The sequence below is a fragment of the Lepisosteus platostomus genome, chromosome 21 (assembly GCF_059453375.1).
Source record: "Lepisosteus platostomus isolate fLepPlt1 chromosome 21, fLepPlt1.hap1, whole genome shotgun sequence".
NCBI classification, from domain to species: domain Eukaryota; kingdom Metazoa; phylum Chordata; class Actinopteri; order Semionotiformes; family Lepisosteidae; genus Lepisosteus; species Lepisosteus platostomus.
In genome coordinates, this window is record NC_142631.1 from 16398102 (window position 1) to 16417775 (window position 19674).

Below are 19674 nucleotides of genomic sequence, written 5' to 3' on the forward strand. Positions count from 1 at the left end.
GATGGCTATTTTGCTCCTGTTTGTATCAGCATTTTTCACTAAAGTGACAGTTGTGCACTTCAACAGCATGCCTTCTGGCTGACAGCTGAAACCTGTATTGGTATTGATTGATTGAGAGATTGACTAGCATGTGCTTCATTGTAAAGATCCACTGGAACTAAGATGATGCAACACGTTTCCACACATTTCACTGTTAATTCATTTATTCACTGGGACATCTTCTTTTACTTGATCTCTTTATTAAAAACTAGCCAAGATGCTGTATGTAAGTATAGCCTACTGTATGTTAATACTGTATACCCAATATACTGTAGTTAGGCACATGCAAGCAAAATCCACACTTAATAATTTCTTTTTATACTTGCCGCTTGTTTTACTGTATCTGTGACCGTGCTCTGCACTTGATTCCTCCTCTTCATAGTCTGCCAAATTGTATACTGTATGCTCAGAGGACTGTGCTAAGAAAAAGACTCCTTGAGGTGACATTTCTAAAATTCAGATGTAAGATACCAACACGCTTCACGCCATCAAAATTGCTTCACACGAAAATCTTAATTAGCCCGTGCTTCGAAAGCTGTCCCAGCCAAATCATAAACCTAAACACACAGTGCGGTGAGAATATTGCCCCACCATTAGGCCTGAAAGCCCTGAAGGTACCTTCTGCGATGTTTCTGCTTTGCCCAGTTGTGAAAACCTTTTCCTTTGTCTCTTCAATGCATAAAGCCTTCCACCGGGCTATGTGGCAGTTTAGTGATACACATGTCATTTTGGTACGTGAGCTCTGGCTCTTTTGACTTGGGAATTAACAATCTAGACTCACTTTCCACACAGTGCCTTCAATTGGAAGCTGAGGGCAGCAAGTTCTTTTCCATTGGACCCTCCCAGTCGCACCTCATGTTTGTTGTTTTCCCCTTTTTTTTTTAGATTAAAGACACGCTCAAAAAGGAGTTCTGAGACTCCTTAGAGTCCTCTGAGTGTCTGTTTTTATTTTATACCACCAATTATATTTTCAGTCCTTCAAGTTTTCTACCATGTGAGATTTCCATTTGCTGTGTTAAGAACATAAAAGGGCTTTAGAAGCCAAAATGACTCCTAATGCATCCGAGATTGACAGTGGCTGGTACTCAAAGTTTATTGACTCAAAACATATTGGTCACGAGCTCAAACAGGGCTCCTTGAGTGGACATGTGCACTTCAGGATACATTATACTGTAGGTTGGTAAGCATGCAATTTAGCTTTTAGAAAAGTTGGTATTTACTCCAAAAATAATATATATATATATATTATAATATATATAAATAATATACATATTAGAAAGTAAAATATGCTCGGTAAAATTCATAAAATGTTTTATGAAAGGTAAGAAATAAAATGCTGTAAAAATGAAAATGCTGAAGAAACGTGATGTGCTGTTCATTGCTAATCCCTAAAATTTAACATTACACAATGTAATGGAGAGATTAAAAAACAGACACCTAATAAACCAAATTGGATTGTGTAAGATGTATTAAATGTTAGAATGCACAAGTGCATTTTTTGCCTTAAAAAGAATGTATTTTTGTTTTTGAGCAACTCTTGCTTTTTATTAAGTACATCCATTGAACTTATCTTAGTGCTTTGCACTTAAAATTTGTCCTGTCTGAAATCCTTTTGCATTAAGATAGTCTCCTCTTTGGGGGCAAAGGCCAAGACCATGATTTATTATAAAAGAATCCCATTGGAAAGTCAGGAGCTGTTTCTGATGTCTATCTTCTCAATTTTCCTATCATCACCTAGTTTGTCATTACGGAGGAGATTCAAATCCAGAGATCTATAAACCCACTTCAAAGGTGACCACAAAAGTTATTTTAAACAGCCATGTCCTAAAGGTTCTTGATCTGTTAAATCGGGGATTGAATTTAATTTCTTAATCAGAATCACATTGAATGTGGAGGTTTTTTCTAAAAGTAAAAAAAAAATGTTATGTTTGTCCACATACAAAGAGAATTACACCCTATATGACCTTTGTACTGTGCTGCCACTTGTGTCACAGAAGAAGTTGTTGTTGATTTGGATGAAGTGTGTTTGATAATTGTTCTTTTGTTCTGTTTAATTAACAGCAGCATTTATTAAGATGGGCTGAATGGCCATCTCTAGTTTATTAACCTCTGACAAGAAGATAATATTTTCAAGATGTCTTTCCATATCCTCCAGTTATAACATTTTTAACCCACGTCACCCAAAACTTAACATATTAATTATTCAGTATACAATACTGGGAACTACAGAGCCATAAACATTGCTAAACAAATTTTATCATAGGTGTTTGGTTGGGCACACAGAAATGTAATTCTTTAATAACGCCTTTAAATGTTTACAGTTTCAGTTCGAAAGGAGAAAAAAAAGGAAGACCCACTTAGTAGAGTCATTGTTTCCTAATTTGCAGTAACAGAGAAGTGTGTTTTCACCTTAAGATGCAGATACAGTATATAAGTCCTGTATTTTTATTGGTATTACTATTATTATAATAGAGATTATATGTTTTTAAAATTATTCTATCTAAATATCACCAGTTTGTTTCCCTATTGTAGATTATGTCTGTGCATAATTTTTTTACTTATAAAATGCTTTGTAATGAACATATCAAATCGACCACTTCACTTTTTTTGAATTGCAATGTAGAAGAGAGGGAAAACTGAGTGTTTGTGACATGGCTGTGTTCTGTCAAAAAAAAAACTTGTAACCTGGAGAAAGATGCTAGCCCAAAGCTCAAGTTATCTGCTGGCTTCCTTTCTCGAGATGAGATACCATCTTGTTTATGGATTGCCGGGGCCCTGATATTTAATACAGTGCGTGATGTGTTTTTTCTAATCTGAGATCCTTTGTTCAGCTGCATTGAGCAGAATGTCCAAATAAATTGTGAACTCGAGTGCAAAACATTCAGTCAGTGTTAGCATGTGATCTTTAATGTTTTCATATGGATATTCAAAGTTGGAAATTTTACATTTTTGTGTGCTTTCCTGTGGTCTCGACAAAGTGGTTTGTGTCAACAGAACTTCAGGAGTTGTTTCTCTTCTTGCGTTTTCCAATATCAATAATATTTCTACGTACATAGTAAAAGGGGAATTCAGCGTTTTACTGAAACTAGAATCTAGTGACTTTTTATTTTTACGTTATAATTTTACTATTACTGACTTACTGCTTCCAGAAAAATAAATAGATTGGATTAGTGTCTTTCTGAAGGCGGAGAACGATCCAAGCCTTTGAAGGACGTTACAGAGAGGAATATCAGGATCTCAGGAAGTACAAACTTTTTTTTTTTTTGCCCTAAGTGCACTTACTGTTGGGATCAGGTAGCTCCATGAGCTCTGGATTTTCCAGCTACATGGTTGAGAAGTGTCCACAGTGGCTGTTGTCAGGCTCTGTGAACCTGATGAACAGGTACATTTATGCGGCACGTTGGCGAGGTGCAGCTGTTAGTGTTTTGTGCTGGGAGCTTGAGAAGCTGGGTAGGTGTTGGCAGAAGGGTGGGGACTCACGGGGAGGGGGTCAGAAAGCCACACGCTGAGCAGGATGAAAAGGCTGCAGGGTCAAAGGCCATGTCTCCTCTTACCATGTCTCTCTGTTGAATAGCCACTTCAGATTGTAAATCTCGAGAGGATTTCATTAAGTCTTTGTGGCTACTGGCTGGGCCATTAAAATCATAAACTTTTATATACGCAGGTCTTCCTGCTCAGGAGAAGACAACATGTCATAGTAAACAAACTGCATTTCCAAGCCCTTTCTGGTTCAGGGCGAATTCATAATTCATTTGATTTTGTGATGGGCCATTTTTGTCACAATTAAGAAGCTCTCCTCTTGTTTTTCCTTTTCTTCCACGAAGAAAGGCACTGGCTTTTTTGTTATTCATGTGTATAAACTTTTATATTCCTGTTGCACTAAAAGTGAAACTTGCATGTACAGTAAAAACGCACCAGCATTTGTGGATTTTTTCATTATTTAACTTTGCTTTATTGTTTAATTTAGTCAATAGTTTTTTTAAAGTACACAGAATATTTTGGGTTTTCAGACTGTTTATGCGTCCTTCTTTATTTTATATGATGACAAAATGAAGATTCTTTCCTTTTATTGCGGTTAGGGCTAAAATATGGCTGGGTATATTTTACCTGTAGACCCAGTTAATTTTATTTTTAAAAAGCTGCGCTTATACTTTTTCCATTGCTGTATTTTATATGTTGGAAAAGTCAATTTGTGGTCTTTCAGTTATTGTTAAGTTTTTACCAATATTGAAAGTGTATTGCCTATTTGCCATTATGCGTGCTTGTAGTCCAGCATGTCTTTATTGAAACTGACAAATGTATTTCAAACACATTTATGGCTCTATGCAGCTATCATATCTAGCTCAATATACACTGATTTAACTGGGAGGCATGCCTGGAGAAATTGCACAAACTAACAGTTTTGTGTTTTAATGTTAAGAGCACAACTATTATCATTATTTTTTATTATTAAATATAAAACCCTGATGCATTTGAAAATAGAAATAATCAATATGCCGATAGGAGGAATAAAATACAATTTTGTTTATTTGCCATCATTAACTTAACATTTTTGTTTAAACCGGTCACTATTTTGTATAATGCAGAATAGTGGGTCAGTACTTTATCAGAATGAGGTGCAAAGTACTTAGAAACAATCAAACAATTGATATTCTTGCTTTTAGACCACAGAGACCAAATGTACTTCAGCCGGAATTTCAAATTGTACTGAACATTTGCATATTAATCAAGTGGTGCTACATTGATTCTTTAAAATAATAATTTAAATTTAAAATAATAGCTGCATGAAAAAAAACACTGGCGGTTGATGTCTACTTTGTCTACTAGTGACATCAGCCTTTTAGTGTACATTAAAGGCTTTTCACTTAGAAACATTATAGGAAAGTAACATTCGGTATCATTTATTGTCTTTCATACAGGTAAGAATGTACAATACTTATGTGAATTGGATTAAAAAAACCTAAACCATGTACCTCATTACTTATTAAGAAATTTGTGTTATTGTTAGTGCTTCTTAATGCAGGCAGGAAGTATGTAACTTGATTGAATTTGATAGAATATAAATGTAAGAGGTTATGCTAAAACTGTACTGTAGCACACAACTAAAATAACGTGTTTGTCTAGTTGCCACATTAAAGACAAAGTGCTGCACAACTGGAAAAAGTCTGGAAAAGGGACAGCCGAGATATACTAGGCCTGGGAGGAATGTCATATACTGAAAGATTAGAAGAAATAAATCCTTTTAGCTTAGAACAAAGAAGACTGAGGGGAGATTTGATCAAGGCGTCCACAGTTTTTTTTTAAAAAAACAAAGATCGACAAAGTCATTCCAATCCTTTTCTTCAGAATGAACACAGAGACCAGCACCAGACAGTGTAGATCGAAGTCAAATGCAACTGCATTCCAGACTAGGAGCAGGAGGCACTGTTTTAGACAAAGGATTTATAGAACAGCCTGCCCAGTTACATTGTGAATGCTGAGTCACCGAGAGTGTCAAAGAAAAATCTTAATGGGGTTCTTGGGTCATTAAACTGTTAACAACCAGAAAAGCAACGTGGGGTGATATTGCTTTTGTATATTTAAGTTTTCTTATCTTCTTATCTGTCACTGTCCCTGATCCATATTGTACGTACCTAAAGCTTAAAATATTGACATAACTAATACTCGTAAAATTATACAGTGAATTATACTGCTTCATCTATGAAGAAAGCGTTATAGAATGAAAGCCGTGGTAAAACAAAATGAAATAAACAGGTGTGCACAGTGGTCTGGGTTCCTGGGTTCAACCTGGGCTGTTATTTGCATGATTGCATTTTCTCTCCATGTTCACGTGGGTTTCCTCCAGGTGCTCCAGTTTCCCCCCACTGTCCACAGACATACTTTTTTTTTATAATGTTTCTTTATTAGGCCTATACAATTTCTTGCATTAGGAATTCGTCTTTTTTTCCCACATACCTTAGCTTTTCTCCATGAGACACACAGACACACAGAGAAGCTGGGGGTCAGAGCGCTGGGTCAGCCATTGTACGGCGCCCCCGGAGCAGTTGGGGTTAAGGGCCTCGCTCAGGGGCCCAACGGAGTAGGATTCCTCTGCTGGCTCTGCGGGATTTGAACCGGCAACCTTCCAGCCACAGGCGCAGATCCTTAGCCACAGAGCCACCGCATAGCTACAGACATACTGGTAGCTTAACTGGCTCGTGGGAGAGAACTGGCCCAGGAGTGAGTGTGTGCCTGTGTTTGTGTCTGTCTGCCCTGGAATGGACTGGTGTCCCGTCCGGGATGTACCCTGCCTTGTGTCCGTTGCTTTCAGGGATAGGCTCCGGCTCCCCAGTGACCCTGACTTGGATGAAATGGTTAGAAAGTGGATGGAAGGATGAAATAATCAAATAATTACATCAATAGATAGACAATACAGTATGTATCACAATAGCTATAAGAATGTCAGTTTAAATAAGCATGTTGAAGGTGAGATGCATTAACAGAGACTCATTATTTCTCATTTAATATGGAATATGTTGTAATCAAGTTATAACGAATGGGTGTACTGTAGTAGTTTCTACATAGTGATCCTTGACAGGACTGTCAAAGTTAGTCAACGTTCCTTAGATGAAAGAAAGACATTAAGGTAATGGGCTAAAAATTCAGAGCAAAAGTTAGACGAAGTTTACAAAAGCCCTGTATATTTCCCATTTTCGAACAATACCTTGTACAATAGCCACCCTAAGGCGACGTGATTTTCACAGTTGTTGACGTAGTGGCAAGACTTTCTTATCATTGTTCAGTTTGCAAAAGAATTTGTAACATCCAAAATTTAAATCCAGACACATCCATCCCTGACTTGGTTGTAAGTAAATCTGAGTATCATTAGTATAAAAGGGGAAATGATGTTGAAAACCATGGCTAAATGGAAGAATATTCAGTGTCTGCTAATCTGATGAAGTCCTAGTACAGACCCCTGGGGAACACCAGAGGACATCAAACATATACTGTAGCCGACCTGTAGAAACAAATTGCATTCCTTCAAGGAGAAGAGCAACCCACTGAAGGCACTATCTGAAATTCCAAGTAAATTCTCCAGCCTAGAAAGATATTTTCTGTTGTGGTTAAAAACTTGGAACTGCAGTGTTAGTAGTTATATTGAGTTGCTAAAAGTTTTTACTATTGGGACCTTAACCCTCTGGTCAAAAACGTAAACCAAAGTAATTTACCATTCAAGCTTGAAAACAATGGCTATTGTAAAATGTACTTTAAATATAAGTTCGTCTATTAATTCTGTTAAAGTTGTGGACTCCAAATTAAAAGACCCGTTGTCTTTTATGACGCTTGTGTGTTCTTTAGTGGCAAGACAGTTTTATTTTAGATTTTTATATATTTGACAGCCCCATCAAAGTGGAAGAGGATCTCTGCAGAACTGAATTTTTGATTAAGAGAATGAAAAAGTGAATACATAGCAAGAGGCTGTTTCATCATTGGGATGAAGCAATATTTACCTCAGGCTGTATTTTCTCACACAGCCCTTTATAGTTCTCAAGTCATTTTTTTAGTTGGAACTGCCACAAGGATATTTAAGAATTTAATCAATCATAAAGAGATTCTGCTTGCATCACTGGTATTTTTCTTTTGCTAACATATAAGTGCTAGTGTAATAGAACTGATTTCAGTGCTTTCTGTTGTTTATCAAAGTTCTCCATAATAAGATCACTGGAAAGACAATTCCTTTGCGTAGAGTATTTATTCATGGAGAAAAACAAATTGAATCATAAACCTTCACGTCATCCTCAGACTGCTACAAGTGCAGTATTTCACAGTAATCACATTAAACAGTCATTCACAAAGCTAAACGCTCCTGCAAAACTTAGTTGTGGTTACCTTTATAATGTCAGTGCTCTGAAGAGGTTCCTATATGGTGGACATACAGTATTTGTATGCTACATGATCCATACACTTAAATTAGTCTGTGTTTCCTCAGGAATAGTTAATGAAATACAGTATAGGTCTCAGCCTACATCCAACAAGCACCTTTCCTGACTGAAGCACTCCAGAGCCCTTTTTGGTATACTTGTGAATCTCCTTCCTTTGTTATAATTTTGAAGATGCACTGCACCTTATTAACTGAAACTGTACCTTACTCGTTTTACAATATAACATAATTAGTGTGTCATTATTTGTTAAGACAATTATTTCATTAATGATCCATTTCCAGGAGATTTGGAGGGATATATTTGCATAATATACAGTCATTTGAGTGCGTACAAAGTATGATGCCAAATTATTAATCGCCTTAAGTTCAGCTTACTGAAGTGTATCAGTATCCAGTACGTTTTTTGTTTGTTACCAGTATTCACACACAATATTCACTAAATCTAACAGTGCAGGGAAATTAAATTCTAAGTCACCTGTAAATGTTAATTAAAAACTGATACAGATATAAATGAACATCATCAAACTGTACATCTGGTTATATAAGTGTTGCCATGGTGCTGAGGTGTTCAATCAACTGAACTTAAAAAATGTTAATCTTATTTGTGTATTTGAATCATCTGTGTCACGTATAATATTTTATGTAATTATTGCAATTGTAATATTTATTTTGAAGAATGTGTAGACACAAACAGGAAAAAAACATATATGAATTCTAGGAAATACCTAGAATATGTATTTTTGTATGCAGGCAGCACAGTGGCACAGTGGTTAGCATTGCTAGGACTCTGAGTTCAGCCCCAGACCTGGTGTGCTATACAGTATGTGCAGAGTTCGTATATTCTCCCCATTTATATGTGGGTTTCTTCTGGGTCCTTCGGTTTCCTCCCATAGTCCTAATACATACTGGGTGGGTCGGTTGGCTTCTGGGGAAAATGATCCTGGTGCGAGTATTTCTGTGCTTTTGTCTGTGTCTGCCTTATGATGGACTGGAGTCCAGGGTGTATCCTGCCTTTGTGCCTGTTGCTTGTCAGAATAGCTCCAGCACCCCCTCAGCTCTGAACGGGATGAAACAGTTGGAAGATGGATGGATTTTTGAATGCATATCAACTATTATTTTCAAATATGTGAAGATGGGAAATCAATATTCATCCCAGGTTTTATGTCCTAAATTGTGTTGAAAATGGATTTCAGTAATGTCTGCCTTGCATTGCACTGTCCTGTAACTTCAGAATCCAACCTGTCAGTTACCAGCTCTCTTCCAAGCGTAAATAGTAATTATGAAAGCATAAGTAATGCCTCGTGTTCATATAACGTTTTCTGTCCCAGAAGAGACCAGAGCTCTTTACAGGTAGGAGGGGAATTGTTTCATCCTTTACAGAGGCACAGAACACAGCCCGGCCATTGTGTGCCAACCTCTCGTTACACAGCAGATAAGGTGGAGAAAGGAGGAGCTGTTGACATGGCGTTGCGGAACAGAATATGAAGATGTGCTGTTACTCTCTCCTGGGCCATTGCTTGTCCACGTTTTTCCCTTCCCTCCGGCCTGCTGGGGAGGAGTCAGTGCCTGAGGGCTGCGCTGTTCCTCAGCATCTCCCTGTGCCTTCCCAAAACTCCCAAACTGCCCTCCCCTGACTCTTGCTTCACATTCAGATCGCGCACTGCCTGCTCTTGTGTTGTGTCTGTTACCCGACGTCCCCTGTGCTTTGAAATCAGCTGTACTGGACTGCGTACACAACTACTTCCTGTTTTCCTTCTTGTTTCATTGGCAACTGCGAGACACCCACGACATACCCGAAAATAAATAGTCTCCCAGCTTTGTTTTTCATAGCTACCCTGAGGACGAATCAAGTATTTTGAATTGAGCTTAAGAAGTTGAGGAATGTTGCCTGCTCCTTGTGATGTTCTTGAGCCACTGTACCATGTGGTCGAACATTTAGGATGAAGGTGTGCGTAAGTTTCATAACTCTCTCTTCTTTCTATTCCAGAAAGTGAAATGCATGGCTCTGGAAGAAGTGGTGATCCTCAATGTGGACACCAACACACTAGAAACACCGTTTGATGATCTTCAAAGTCTTCCTAATGATGTGGTTAGTAGGAGCCTCTCTTATTTTCCTGCTGTTGTGTACACCGAAACCTGTGTGCTCTCTGCTTACCTTGACCTCTTCACCTGCCTCCCTTTCCTGCATTTAGAAGCAAAAAATAGGAGCCTTTTTTTTTTTAAAGATAATGGGCAAAGTGCTTTACAATTTTGCTACCATTTTGACAATTCTGTCCTGCTGGGCTCTTCCATTCATCTAAAATTGCAGAGCTTGTTTTCTTGTGGGCAGAGTAATTGAGGACAACAGGCTCTTTTCAAAATCCATTATGACTGTTTTCTTGGCCAAATTATTCCATCAATGGTCTTGCTCTTGTTTCTTTAGTGATGCATCAAGGTTTACTTAATTCATATTTAAATAACAGCAATGTGTTATTTGCAAGATAGTTGTTTCTATGTGGCTACAGATATATATGCTGTTTGCTTAGGACTATATTAGTGCCACCTGCTATTGAAGTAGTCTCTTAATTACAAGATCAAAGAGAAAGCGAAGGTGGTAAGTGTTTGGGAGCTGAAGCAACCAGCTATTTGCTTTGATCTAGATTGCGCTGTACTGAAAATATGACTAGGAGAAGAAAAAAAAGAAGTATTTTGTACATTTGTTGTTTTTTTTTGTTCTTTCAAACTCTTTTTTTATATATTTTGAAATGAAGAACGGCACATATTCATGGTTTTATTCAAAGGTTTCTGAGAGTAGAAAGAAAAACAGGCACCCTTTGAAGTAGGATGTGGATCTGACTTTCATAATGCCGCGAATGAATGAGAAGGGAAACGCTGATTTGAACGGAATGGATCCTTTGTGCTCTCTGAAAAGGTGGCATTGCTCATGTGATTGTTGTGCGAGGCTCTTAAATGTTATCTATAATAAGATGCTGCTTTGTGAGGTTGGTATATTCCCCCTGTCTGTTTGAAGTATAATTGTTTTCTATGATCAAGTGTCCACATCACTCCCAATTCCCAGTGCTTACAGGTAAAGGAGCTCGACATTTGTAGAACAAGATCTCAAGAGGCCAATCCTGCATTTCTTCCATGCTTTTAAAATACCAGTCTTTCTTAGCTTGAGTCAGAAAGAAAAGAAAGTTATTGTGTGAACAGCAATATACAAAGATGGTTGTATGTTATTTCTGAAGCTTCTGCCATACCTGAGTATTCCTTTGATAGACGGGGTGAATAAAGGTAGTAATTGTGTCGTTCCTGCTCAAGACAACTCAAGTTTGGGAACAAACCCAGCCATACTGCACGTATCCCCTCCAACTCTGTTTGCTGTGTTTAACAAAATCGCATTTCGTTTCACATGTGTTGTTGCTATACATAAAAACAACGTTACAGGGTAATGGCTTTAAGTAACCCATAGGGCTGTGGTCAAAATGACGGCTGCCATTACCTGCATAACAGCATAGGTAACTAGAGAACCTTGAGCAAAATAGTCATGATCGTCAAATATGTGCTCTTGTAGTGTAATGAATGCAAAATATAAACTAGCAGATATTTAACTACAAATGAATGATGTGTAAAGAGACTGCCCAAAATAACGAAGCCAGATTCATGTCCTCCTGCATCCAGTAACAGCAGTGTTGTTTATCGCCGAACTTGCAGACCTGTTTTTTTTTAAATAGTTCAAGGCTTTTGTCACCAGACGTTTTCCTGGCAGCGTGGAACCACCAGCAGGACTTGGGAGTCAAGTTTGCTTTGTCAACAGTCAGATGTTGTATTTATTTTACAGGACTTAATTAAACCAAGAAATCCTGGATTACTGTATAACATCAGAAGCAACTCCACCAATAAATCCCCAAATACTTAGTGCTGAGGAATGTAGTAAAGCTTTAAAAGACTTCCTTCCTTTCATTATTTACTTTTATATTTTATAACAGTAGTAATTCTGGATTTATTAGTTTTAATTTCTTCGTTTTCCCTTTATATGCTGTAGAGGTAAACAGCCCATGAAAGGTATTCTTGTGCCTTTTTGCTGGGCTTAGTTCACAGGAGGTACAATTAAGCCATTAAGCAGTGGGATTTCTAAAAAATAACATTGAGGTAAAAATGCTGGACTCTTGTGAAAGGTTGGTGTGGTTCAGCAGTATGGCACTCCAGAATCTGTTGCTGTGGGAGGTTACAGTACATTGGGTGTATTTTGAATACTCTTTCCTCTCTCCACCTTACAACTAGTGGTATCCTATTAAATCCTAAGAGTTTACAGTGGTTATGAAATCATTCTTAAAAGAAAAAACGGAAAAGACGTGTTTTTTTAAAAATGCTGTTGGTGATCATGTGTTGTAAATCTTAATGTACATTTTGTACCATTCTGTTCTGAAAACAAATTGGTAATATGTACCTAAATTTAAAAGAGTTAAAACATGTTTAGTGTTTTAAAACTTTTCGAACACTTCTAGCAACAACTCCATTTAAATGCCACCTGATTCACCAGTATGCCAAAGCAAGACAGATACTTTTTTGTCTGTCCAATGTAGCATCTATTAAAAGTGAAATAGTGATGTTGTTATGTACTATTACTGCCTGCTTGCAGTCACACACCATGGGATATCATATATATAAAAAAGAAACATTTTTAATCTAAAATTTTAAAACACTGCTCCTGATATTAATGATTTTTCTTCTTATACAGACTTGTGCTGCTCTTTCAAACCCAGATTCTGATTCAAGTTCCAACGTTATCAACATGCATTACTGGATAACCTTTGTTTCTCAAAATAATTATTATAAATGATCACTTTTCATTTGTTGTTATTGTGCTAACTTCTTTGCTTAGATTAAACACTAACAGCACACCTAATCATACTGTCTTTTTCAATTTAGACCATTCTTTTTTTTCTGAATTTTTTTTTCATATTTTACTCTGGATCACAACATTTTTTTTTCCTTGTTTTTCACAGTATGTGGTCTTTACTTTTTGATTGAATGTTGCTGCCTTACTTGTCTTGTATTAAATTTTTAAAATGAACCTGATTCAGTGGGTCCTATACAATCTGAAATGGTGCAAGTTTAAAATGATAAATATGTATATTATTTAACACCCAACAAAATACTTTTAAATATGGAGTTGTGTTTCTGTTTCCTGACAAAAAAAATTCAGACATAATTGGACCTAACGGTAGTGTACAGTATACAATTAAAAGGTCCCAAAGATTATAACAACAATGTCTGATTCTATAATTTGTTAAGCCTCTTTATACAAAATGGCTGAAACACTGAAACATATTCATTTACTGGACTCCTACTTGATCATGAAATTTAACATAGTGCTCCTCTTCATTGTAAAAATTAAGAATCGCTTTTTTAATAAAACTGTCTGTACCCAAGCCTAATTTTACTCACCACTCATCTATTGGGCTGCATCCAGTAGCACAAATGTATCTGCTTATTTGCAGAAACGAATGGCATTTTTTAGTAATATTGCATTTTAATCAGAATACATTGCCATGACCAGAATGGACAAATATTTCGAAAGCATCTTTTTATCTCTTTTTAATATATCTTTTAAGTGAATTACAATACAATATGTGAGCAATGAGAAGTCAGAAGAAGATGGAAACCAGCACTTGGTTGAATTATAATTGTCTCCAAACTATAAATGTTCACATTATAAGAGAGAACCACAGGACGAGACCTATTTCTGACTGATTTTTAAACTGCAGAGTCTTGAACGTTCGTGAGATATGACAGCAGAGCATCTTGAGTCCAGTTTTGCAGTGGTCTGTATTGTCCAGGACTGCCTGCAATGTGAAGTCAACCTGTAGCCACACACGTCCTGTCATGTAATATTGTTTAATTACCGTTGCAGAATCCTTAGCTTCTACAGAAATCCGTTGTCATGTTTGAATTAAAAACAGAAAGAGAGTGCTACGTTTTGTTGTCGCTATAAATGATTTTTAAGACGATAGCAAGCGATAGCTTTGTATTTCATATAATTATTCAAAATGTCAAGATCGTTTTGTTAGCTGATAGAAGCCTTTGCTCTTTGCATCCCTCCTTTAGCAAGCGAGACATTTATTCTTTATTGATTACAAGCCGTTTAAAAAACCCAGGTTTTAGAAGGGAACAGGGCGACTTTCTGTGCTCTTTAACAAAAAGAGAAATGTCAAGAAACCTTCTTTTTGTTCATCCGTGGCTCAGCATCAAGTAGGGCAAGCATGAATACAAGAAGGAAAATGCGTTTTTTCTGTTCCTGCTTGTGCGTGGTTATTATAATGGTTAAAGATTGGTTTTGCAGAGCTCATTCATGTAGAATAATATTTTTGTTTACTTTTGTTTGATTTGATCGCAGATAAGGAAAACTGATGTGATTTTACTTATGTATGAGGGAAGGAGGGCCGCACAGAGCTTATACACTAGTAACAAGGCCTTTTTTCATCTGTCAGGTTGTCTTTGAGCAGGGCAGCTATGTTTCCTCCTCCAGAAGGAGGGATCCGAGCTGACCGGGCAGTGGAGACAGCTGTGGTGGGATGGACGAGGACTGTTGAGGCTCATTGTTTGATAACGCGGCTTGCCCGCGTCTCATTCCTCTGGGGCTTATTAGATGTGAATGGGAGAGGGTTGTTTTTCAAATACAGTTCGGCGTTTTAAAATAAAGCAATCCTTTAATGACATATTTCAAAGGTAATGTTTCTATGCCTTTGCCGTGCAGTGAACTGTGAACAGTGGTTTAAACTGTGTAATTTGCTCTTTCTGCGTCCTGAGGTTGGGTTCTGTGAGGTTGGAATCGTGAATTTATTTTTTTTCTCTTTTAAAAATGGATTTGTAAAGTGTATTCATTAATTATTTTGATACCCACTGACTACTTTTCTGATACACGAGTGCTGCTTTGGCCAGCCCCAGGTTGGCCTGGCTGAGGTGTGCTTTGTAAAAAATCTCCCCTAAGCATTCAAATGTACAGTACGTGATCCTCAAAGTGGCAAATTATCTAAATTATTCCAAACACCTGGAGTATGTCTTTCAAAAAAACCTGCCCTAATCAGGTTATGCAGATTGAATTTTGCATAACAATTATACAAGTAGATTGTGTTAGTTTAGCCAATTTGCAGTAAACTCTAGATAATTGTTATAACAAATTGAAGGGACACATTTTCTCCTCATTAATGCAAGACACCCAATATAGACATAAAATTTCATATATTATATACTGTACATGTACTGTTTAAAATGTTAGCCATTGATAACAGTGTTGCAAATTAATCTGCTTAAAGAGATAATCAAAGAAGCACAGAAATAGTCCATTGGAAGCTGAATCCTATCGGAAACTGAATCAGTCTATAAATACAGTACTCTTTAAGGTATATAGAATATTTTCCAGGACGCCCAGTTTCTTCCTATAGTCCAAACCTATTGGATCGGATAAAGATCAGACAAAGATTAAGACTATTACAAAAATTGTGTTCCTCTTATGTGTGTGAATGAGTGCGTATCAGCCTTGTGATGGCCTCGCATTTCATTTATAATAAGTAATAATAAACTTTATTTTATATAGCGCCTTTAAAGGTGGCTTCTCAAAGCACTTTACAGAATGACAGCAACAATAAATAAAAAGAATGCACAACATAAATAGAAACAATAGTTGTTTCATGTGTCATTCTGCACATCTCAAGAGTATCATAGTGGCCCAAGGTACTGTATAAGAATCATAGCCCAAGAATTTCTTAAATCCTCTGAACCTACCATGTACATTTCCTCTAAGAGACTCTAACACTCCTTCATCTCTCCACTTCTCTCTTTCTGATATTCCTGGAGAGTAGAGAAAATGTAATTTTACTGAAACCATAGAAATTGATGAGCTTGTATTGCAAAGGAGGAAAAATCATTTTCAAATACACTGTGATCAGGGGATGAGTGAAAGCAGTGCTAAAAGCTAATGGAGTATTAGAACAGCTCTTGAAGTCAAAGGGACAGTACTGTGGCCCAGTGCTGTTAAAAAGGTAGTACAGTGTTACTGACTCTTAACGCCCTTTGAGACTGCTTCATTACCGGCAGTCTTTTTTTTCCAGCAACAGGATGTAGGCTCTTTTTGTTTAACAATTTCTAGTTTGTTCTCACTTTTGAGAGGATTATTCTTCTTCTTATGATCTGTTTTGCTGTAAGAAGTAGCTCATTTCATCTTCATACTCTGCATGCTTACCAGAAAATGAACTATAAACAATACATGGACTGGCTCTTGCATAAATTAATGGAATGTCAGTGTAGTCACTGTTACTACACCCTAATTGTATTCATATTTCATTCGAACACTTTGTAGTGCTGCTGTGTGGCCGTGTAATCTGGTCTATTACCTTAGATCTTGGTGGCACTCTATGACTGCCCAGATGCTCGTCCGTCAGACACATCTGGAACGTAGGCTTGATGAAATTAATTTTGGAGAAAGCATAAAGCAGATTTGCTTGAGTGTTTTGAAAAGAGAAGCTAATTTCATGCCTTCTGTGCTCATTTTTGTTCTTTTCTGCATTCGCAGCAGGTTGAATTTATTTGGATGTTGTTTTCAGGAATGACGATTTATATCTGCAGGGTCACAGAACTGAGGTTAACCAGTACACCCGTATGTTCAGAAAAGTTAGAAATATCCATCCCCATGAATGCCACACCAGGCTCTAGCTGTACAAAGTGAATGTATCCTAAAACTCCTGACAAAGCCCAGCCAAGAGACCGCTGTACGTCTGAGTGTGAGGGTTGCAGTTAATTCTCTATTTTGAGCACAGCATTTTGTTTTTCAGCATTTGTTGCAGAAAGATGTTCATTTCAGACTTGAAAGCTTGAATGCAGATTTCCTCTTTTCCCTTGAAATTTACAATTCGGGGAATTGTATTTCTCGGTTACATCTGACATCTGTTAGAAACACCAAATCAAAACACCTTGCAGTGTCTTTCAACTAGGTGATATCCTTGTTTATGATTCCATGAAAGCTTTGATTTTAGAGAAAAGGATTTCTCTGCTGAGCCATTGAATATCAGTGCACAACTAAAGATCTCCATACGTGATGATGACATCAAGATAGCTTGAGGATGAATCAAGTTAACAATTCTAATGACAGGTGTCATTACGTGATCAAAACTCTTTGGCAAACATTTCCTGCTGATGGCTAAGAAAATAGCAGTTCACGACATGAGGGAAGTCTTTGGGGTCAGCTTTGCAATTAACAATGAAACCTGCATGCTGCCTAGTCACAATTAGTTAAATCTATTTGGCACATTCTTCTTGATTGAATTGTTCTGTGCTGAATTGTAGATACCAAACCTGTGGTTGTTGATTTCAGAGTCAACAAAGTCAAAAACTCCTCTTTGACAGCGAAGACCGCATACAATGCCAAATGAGCAATTTCACTTCAGTCCACTGATTCAGCACACTGAATTGAGGACGATTGGTAAATACCCATACCATGCTCTATTTTCTCATTAACTATGGGCCAATACCATAAAAACTCTTCTTTGTATGATGTTTGCTCCCAGCTGCAAAGCTGAAATAGCAGGACTCTTTTTTAATTCTTGAATAAGAATTTGGCCATCACATTCATTGCACAACAAAAAATGTTTTGGTGACCACATGGCTTTTGTAGATCTGTTTAGTAAAAGAGGATCGTTAACTTTGTAGTGCAGCTTTCAGCCCGTTTGCCTTTTCAGACTGCAGGCGGCTCCCAGAAGCTCTTTCAGACAGCAGCACTCATACTGCAAATTAAACACATACAATTGTTTTTGATGCGTTTGATGCTTATGAACAACAAATGATTTTCCCCACGCCTGATGGAAATAGGTCTTTTGCCATTTCCTAGTTTCTAAAGGATAACTTTGGACAATGCTTGCTCTTACTAGTAATGACCAAGTGTTCTAACAATTTAGAAATGTATAGTATGTATTTCAACAACATTTACTACAATGGTGTGCTACGCTGGGCACCCCATTGACTCAACCAGTACAAACTGAGGTCTGTTGTTCAGGTATCACCATATCAATCCTGGCCAGTTTAACTAGATTGGTTTTGCCAGTCAGTGCAAAATTGGTCAAGACTCAGATTGGCCTAAAGCTGTTTGCGTCATTCATTACTTCCAACGGCAACAGCAACGATTGGAACTATCTTGCAAGTGAAGGTGTTATGATCAACCAAGTTGAATTGGCAAGCCAAGCTCCAAGTGCAGGTGCCCAGAGGGACTCAGGAAGTGGCGTTTGCCTGAGATCCTCCAGCAGACTCAACCTGCTGTGGAGGAGAGTACGTGCAGCTTGAGGGAAGGGCAAGAAAAAAGAAATGTCCTGCCTAGTCAGTGCCCTTGCAGCGATTAAACCAAGAAGCAAGCGCTTCAGTTAAAGGTAGTGATACGAAGCGTTGGCTCAGTGTCGTAGCACTGGACAGACTGGGATTTAACCTTAAATAAGGAGCTCGATTGGATTGGGGTACGTCAGATTGGTCAGATCGATTAGTGGAGGCTGGGAGATGCATCCCAGACTGAGTCGCTCTTAGCCCAGGTGTAACAAAATTTCTCTGGCGAACGCTTACCGTCCTGTAAGGCCTTACTGTATGTAGTTTTCTTGGTGTGAAATTGCCACAGGTGCTCACAATTGACAATTAGAGGGGTCCACAATCAAAATAAATTGGCAATTTCAAAATTATAACAAAACATGTATGTAGCATGTCAGCCTGTTCTGTCTTGTGTTGGGCAGTTTATGTCAGGAGTAAGAACAGAGACAATAAAAAAGTTTGAAGCAGACCTGGATAAGCCTTGGAGAGCCAAGAAAATAACAAAATACAAAGTAATGGATTTCTAGGTCTGCAGTTTGAAGCACCTGCTGATTTCCTGCTGACACTTGTAAGTAAGGTTAATTAGATGTTTTAAGAAAATTGAAGCTTCTCAATACGACTTGATTTTATTATTGTCTTCATACAAGTCTCTAACTTAAATTTGTGCTTGGTTGCTCTCCTGTACCCATCGGAAGATATGTATTTATCTGATTTTCTGTTGTGGAATTGGTTTGTGGATTTTTTGCTTGACTTTGTAAGCTCCACTGAAACCCCTAAAAGGCTTTTGTGTTCAGAGATGTTCAATTCTCCAGTGTACAATAGATTTGTAAGTCTTGGGATTACTCTGGTAAATGGTCTATGCGCTGTTTCCAAATCACAAACGCGGTTATGTAATGCTGGACTCTGGACCTAGATTGCATTCTGCCAAAGTGTATTTACATGCTTAGTCAGGGTTTATGCACCCTCTTAACTGCTAAGCACATACTTTGCTCACATTGGATTACTGCCAGATGTGAAACAGTAGCGGTTTCAGAGAGTCTTCACAGCGACATTGTAAACTGGCTGGTGCCTGACAGCTGTGTTGCGTTTGGATTTGTGCTATTGTTGTCGTTTTTTCTTCCTGGGTGGGATCCAGATGTCATACCTGTCCCACACATGAGATGCCTTCTGACTTATTGTCTTTATTAAAAGCACAATTTAACAAACAACAAAGTCTGCATTCTCAAATCAGTTAGCTTTGTTGACAAGGGACAAAACTGAGTTTGAAACGAACTATTCCTAGACATACAAACATTAAAGACGGGTCAACTAAATCTTCCTGCATCATCTCTCTGATGTCATGTGCGGTAGGAAAGTTTTCACTCAATATGTCATTGATAATTCTCATG

General features: G+C 37.6%; 1 protein-coding gene across 7 annotated transcripts in view; it reads left to right on the forward strand.

Annotated features, from left to right (window-relative positions):
* dennd1a (DENN/MADD domain containing 1A) overlaps positions 1-19674 on the forward strand; it is a 265653-nt gene that overhangs the window by 146514 nt on the left and 99465 nt on the right. For all 7 annotated transcript variants that reach the window (XM_088615121.1, XM_088615126.1, XM_088615123.1 and 4 more), the window contains exon 12: positions 9948-10049. In XM_088615121.1, the coding sequence (XP_088471247.1) occupies positions 9948-10049 (102 nt within the window). The remainder of the gene's footprint in view (positions 1-9947; positions 10050-19674) is intronic.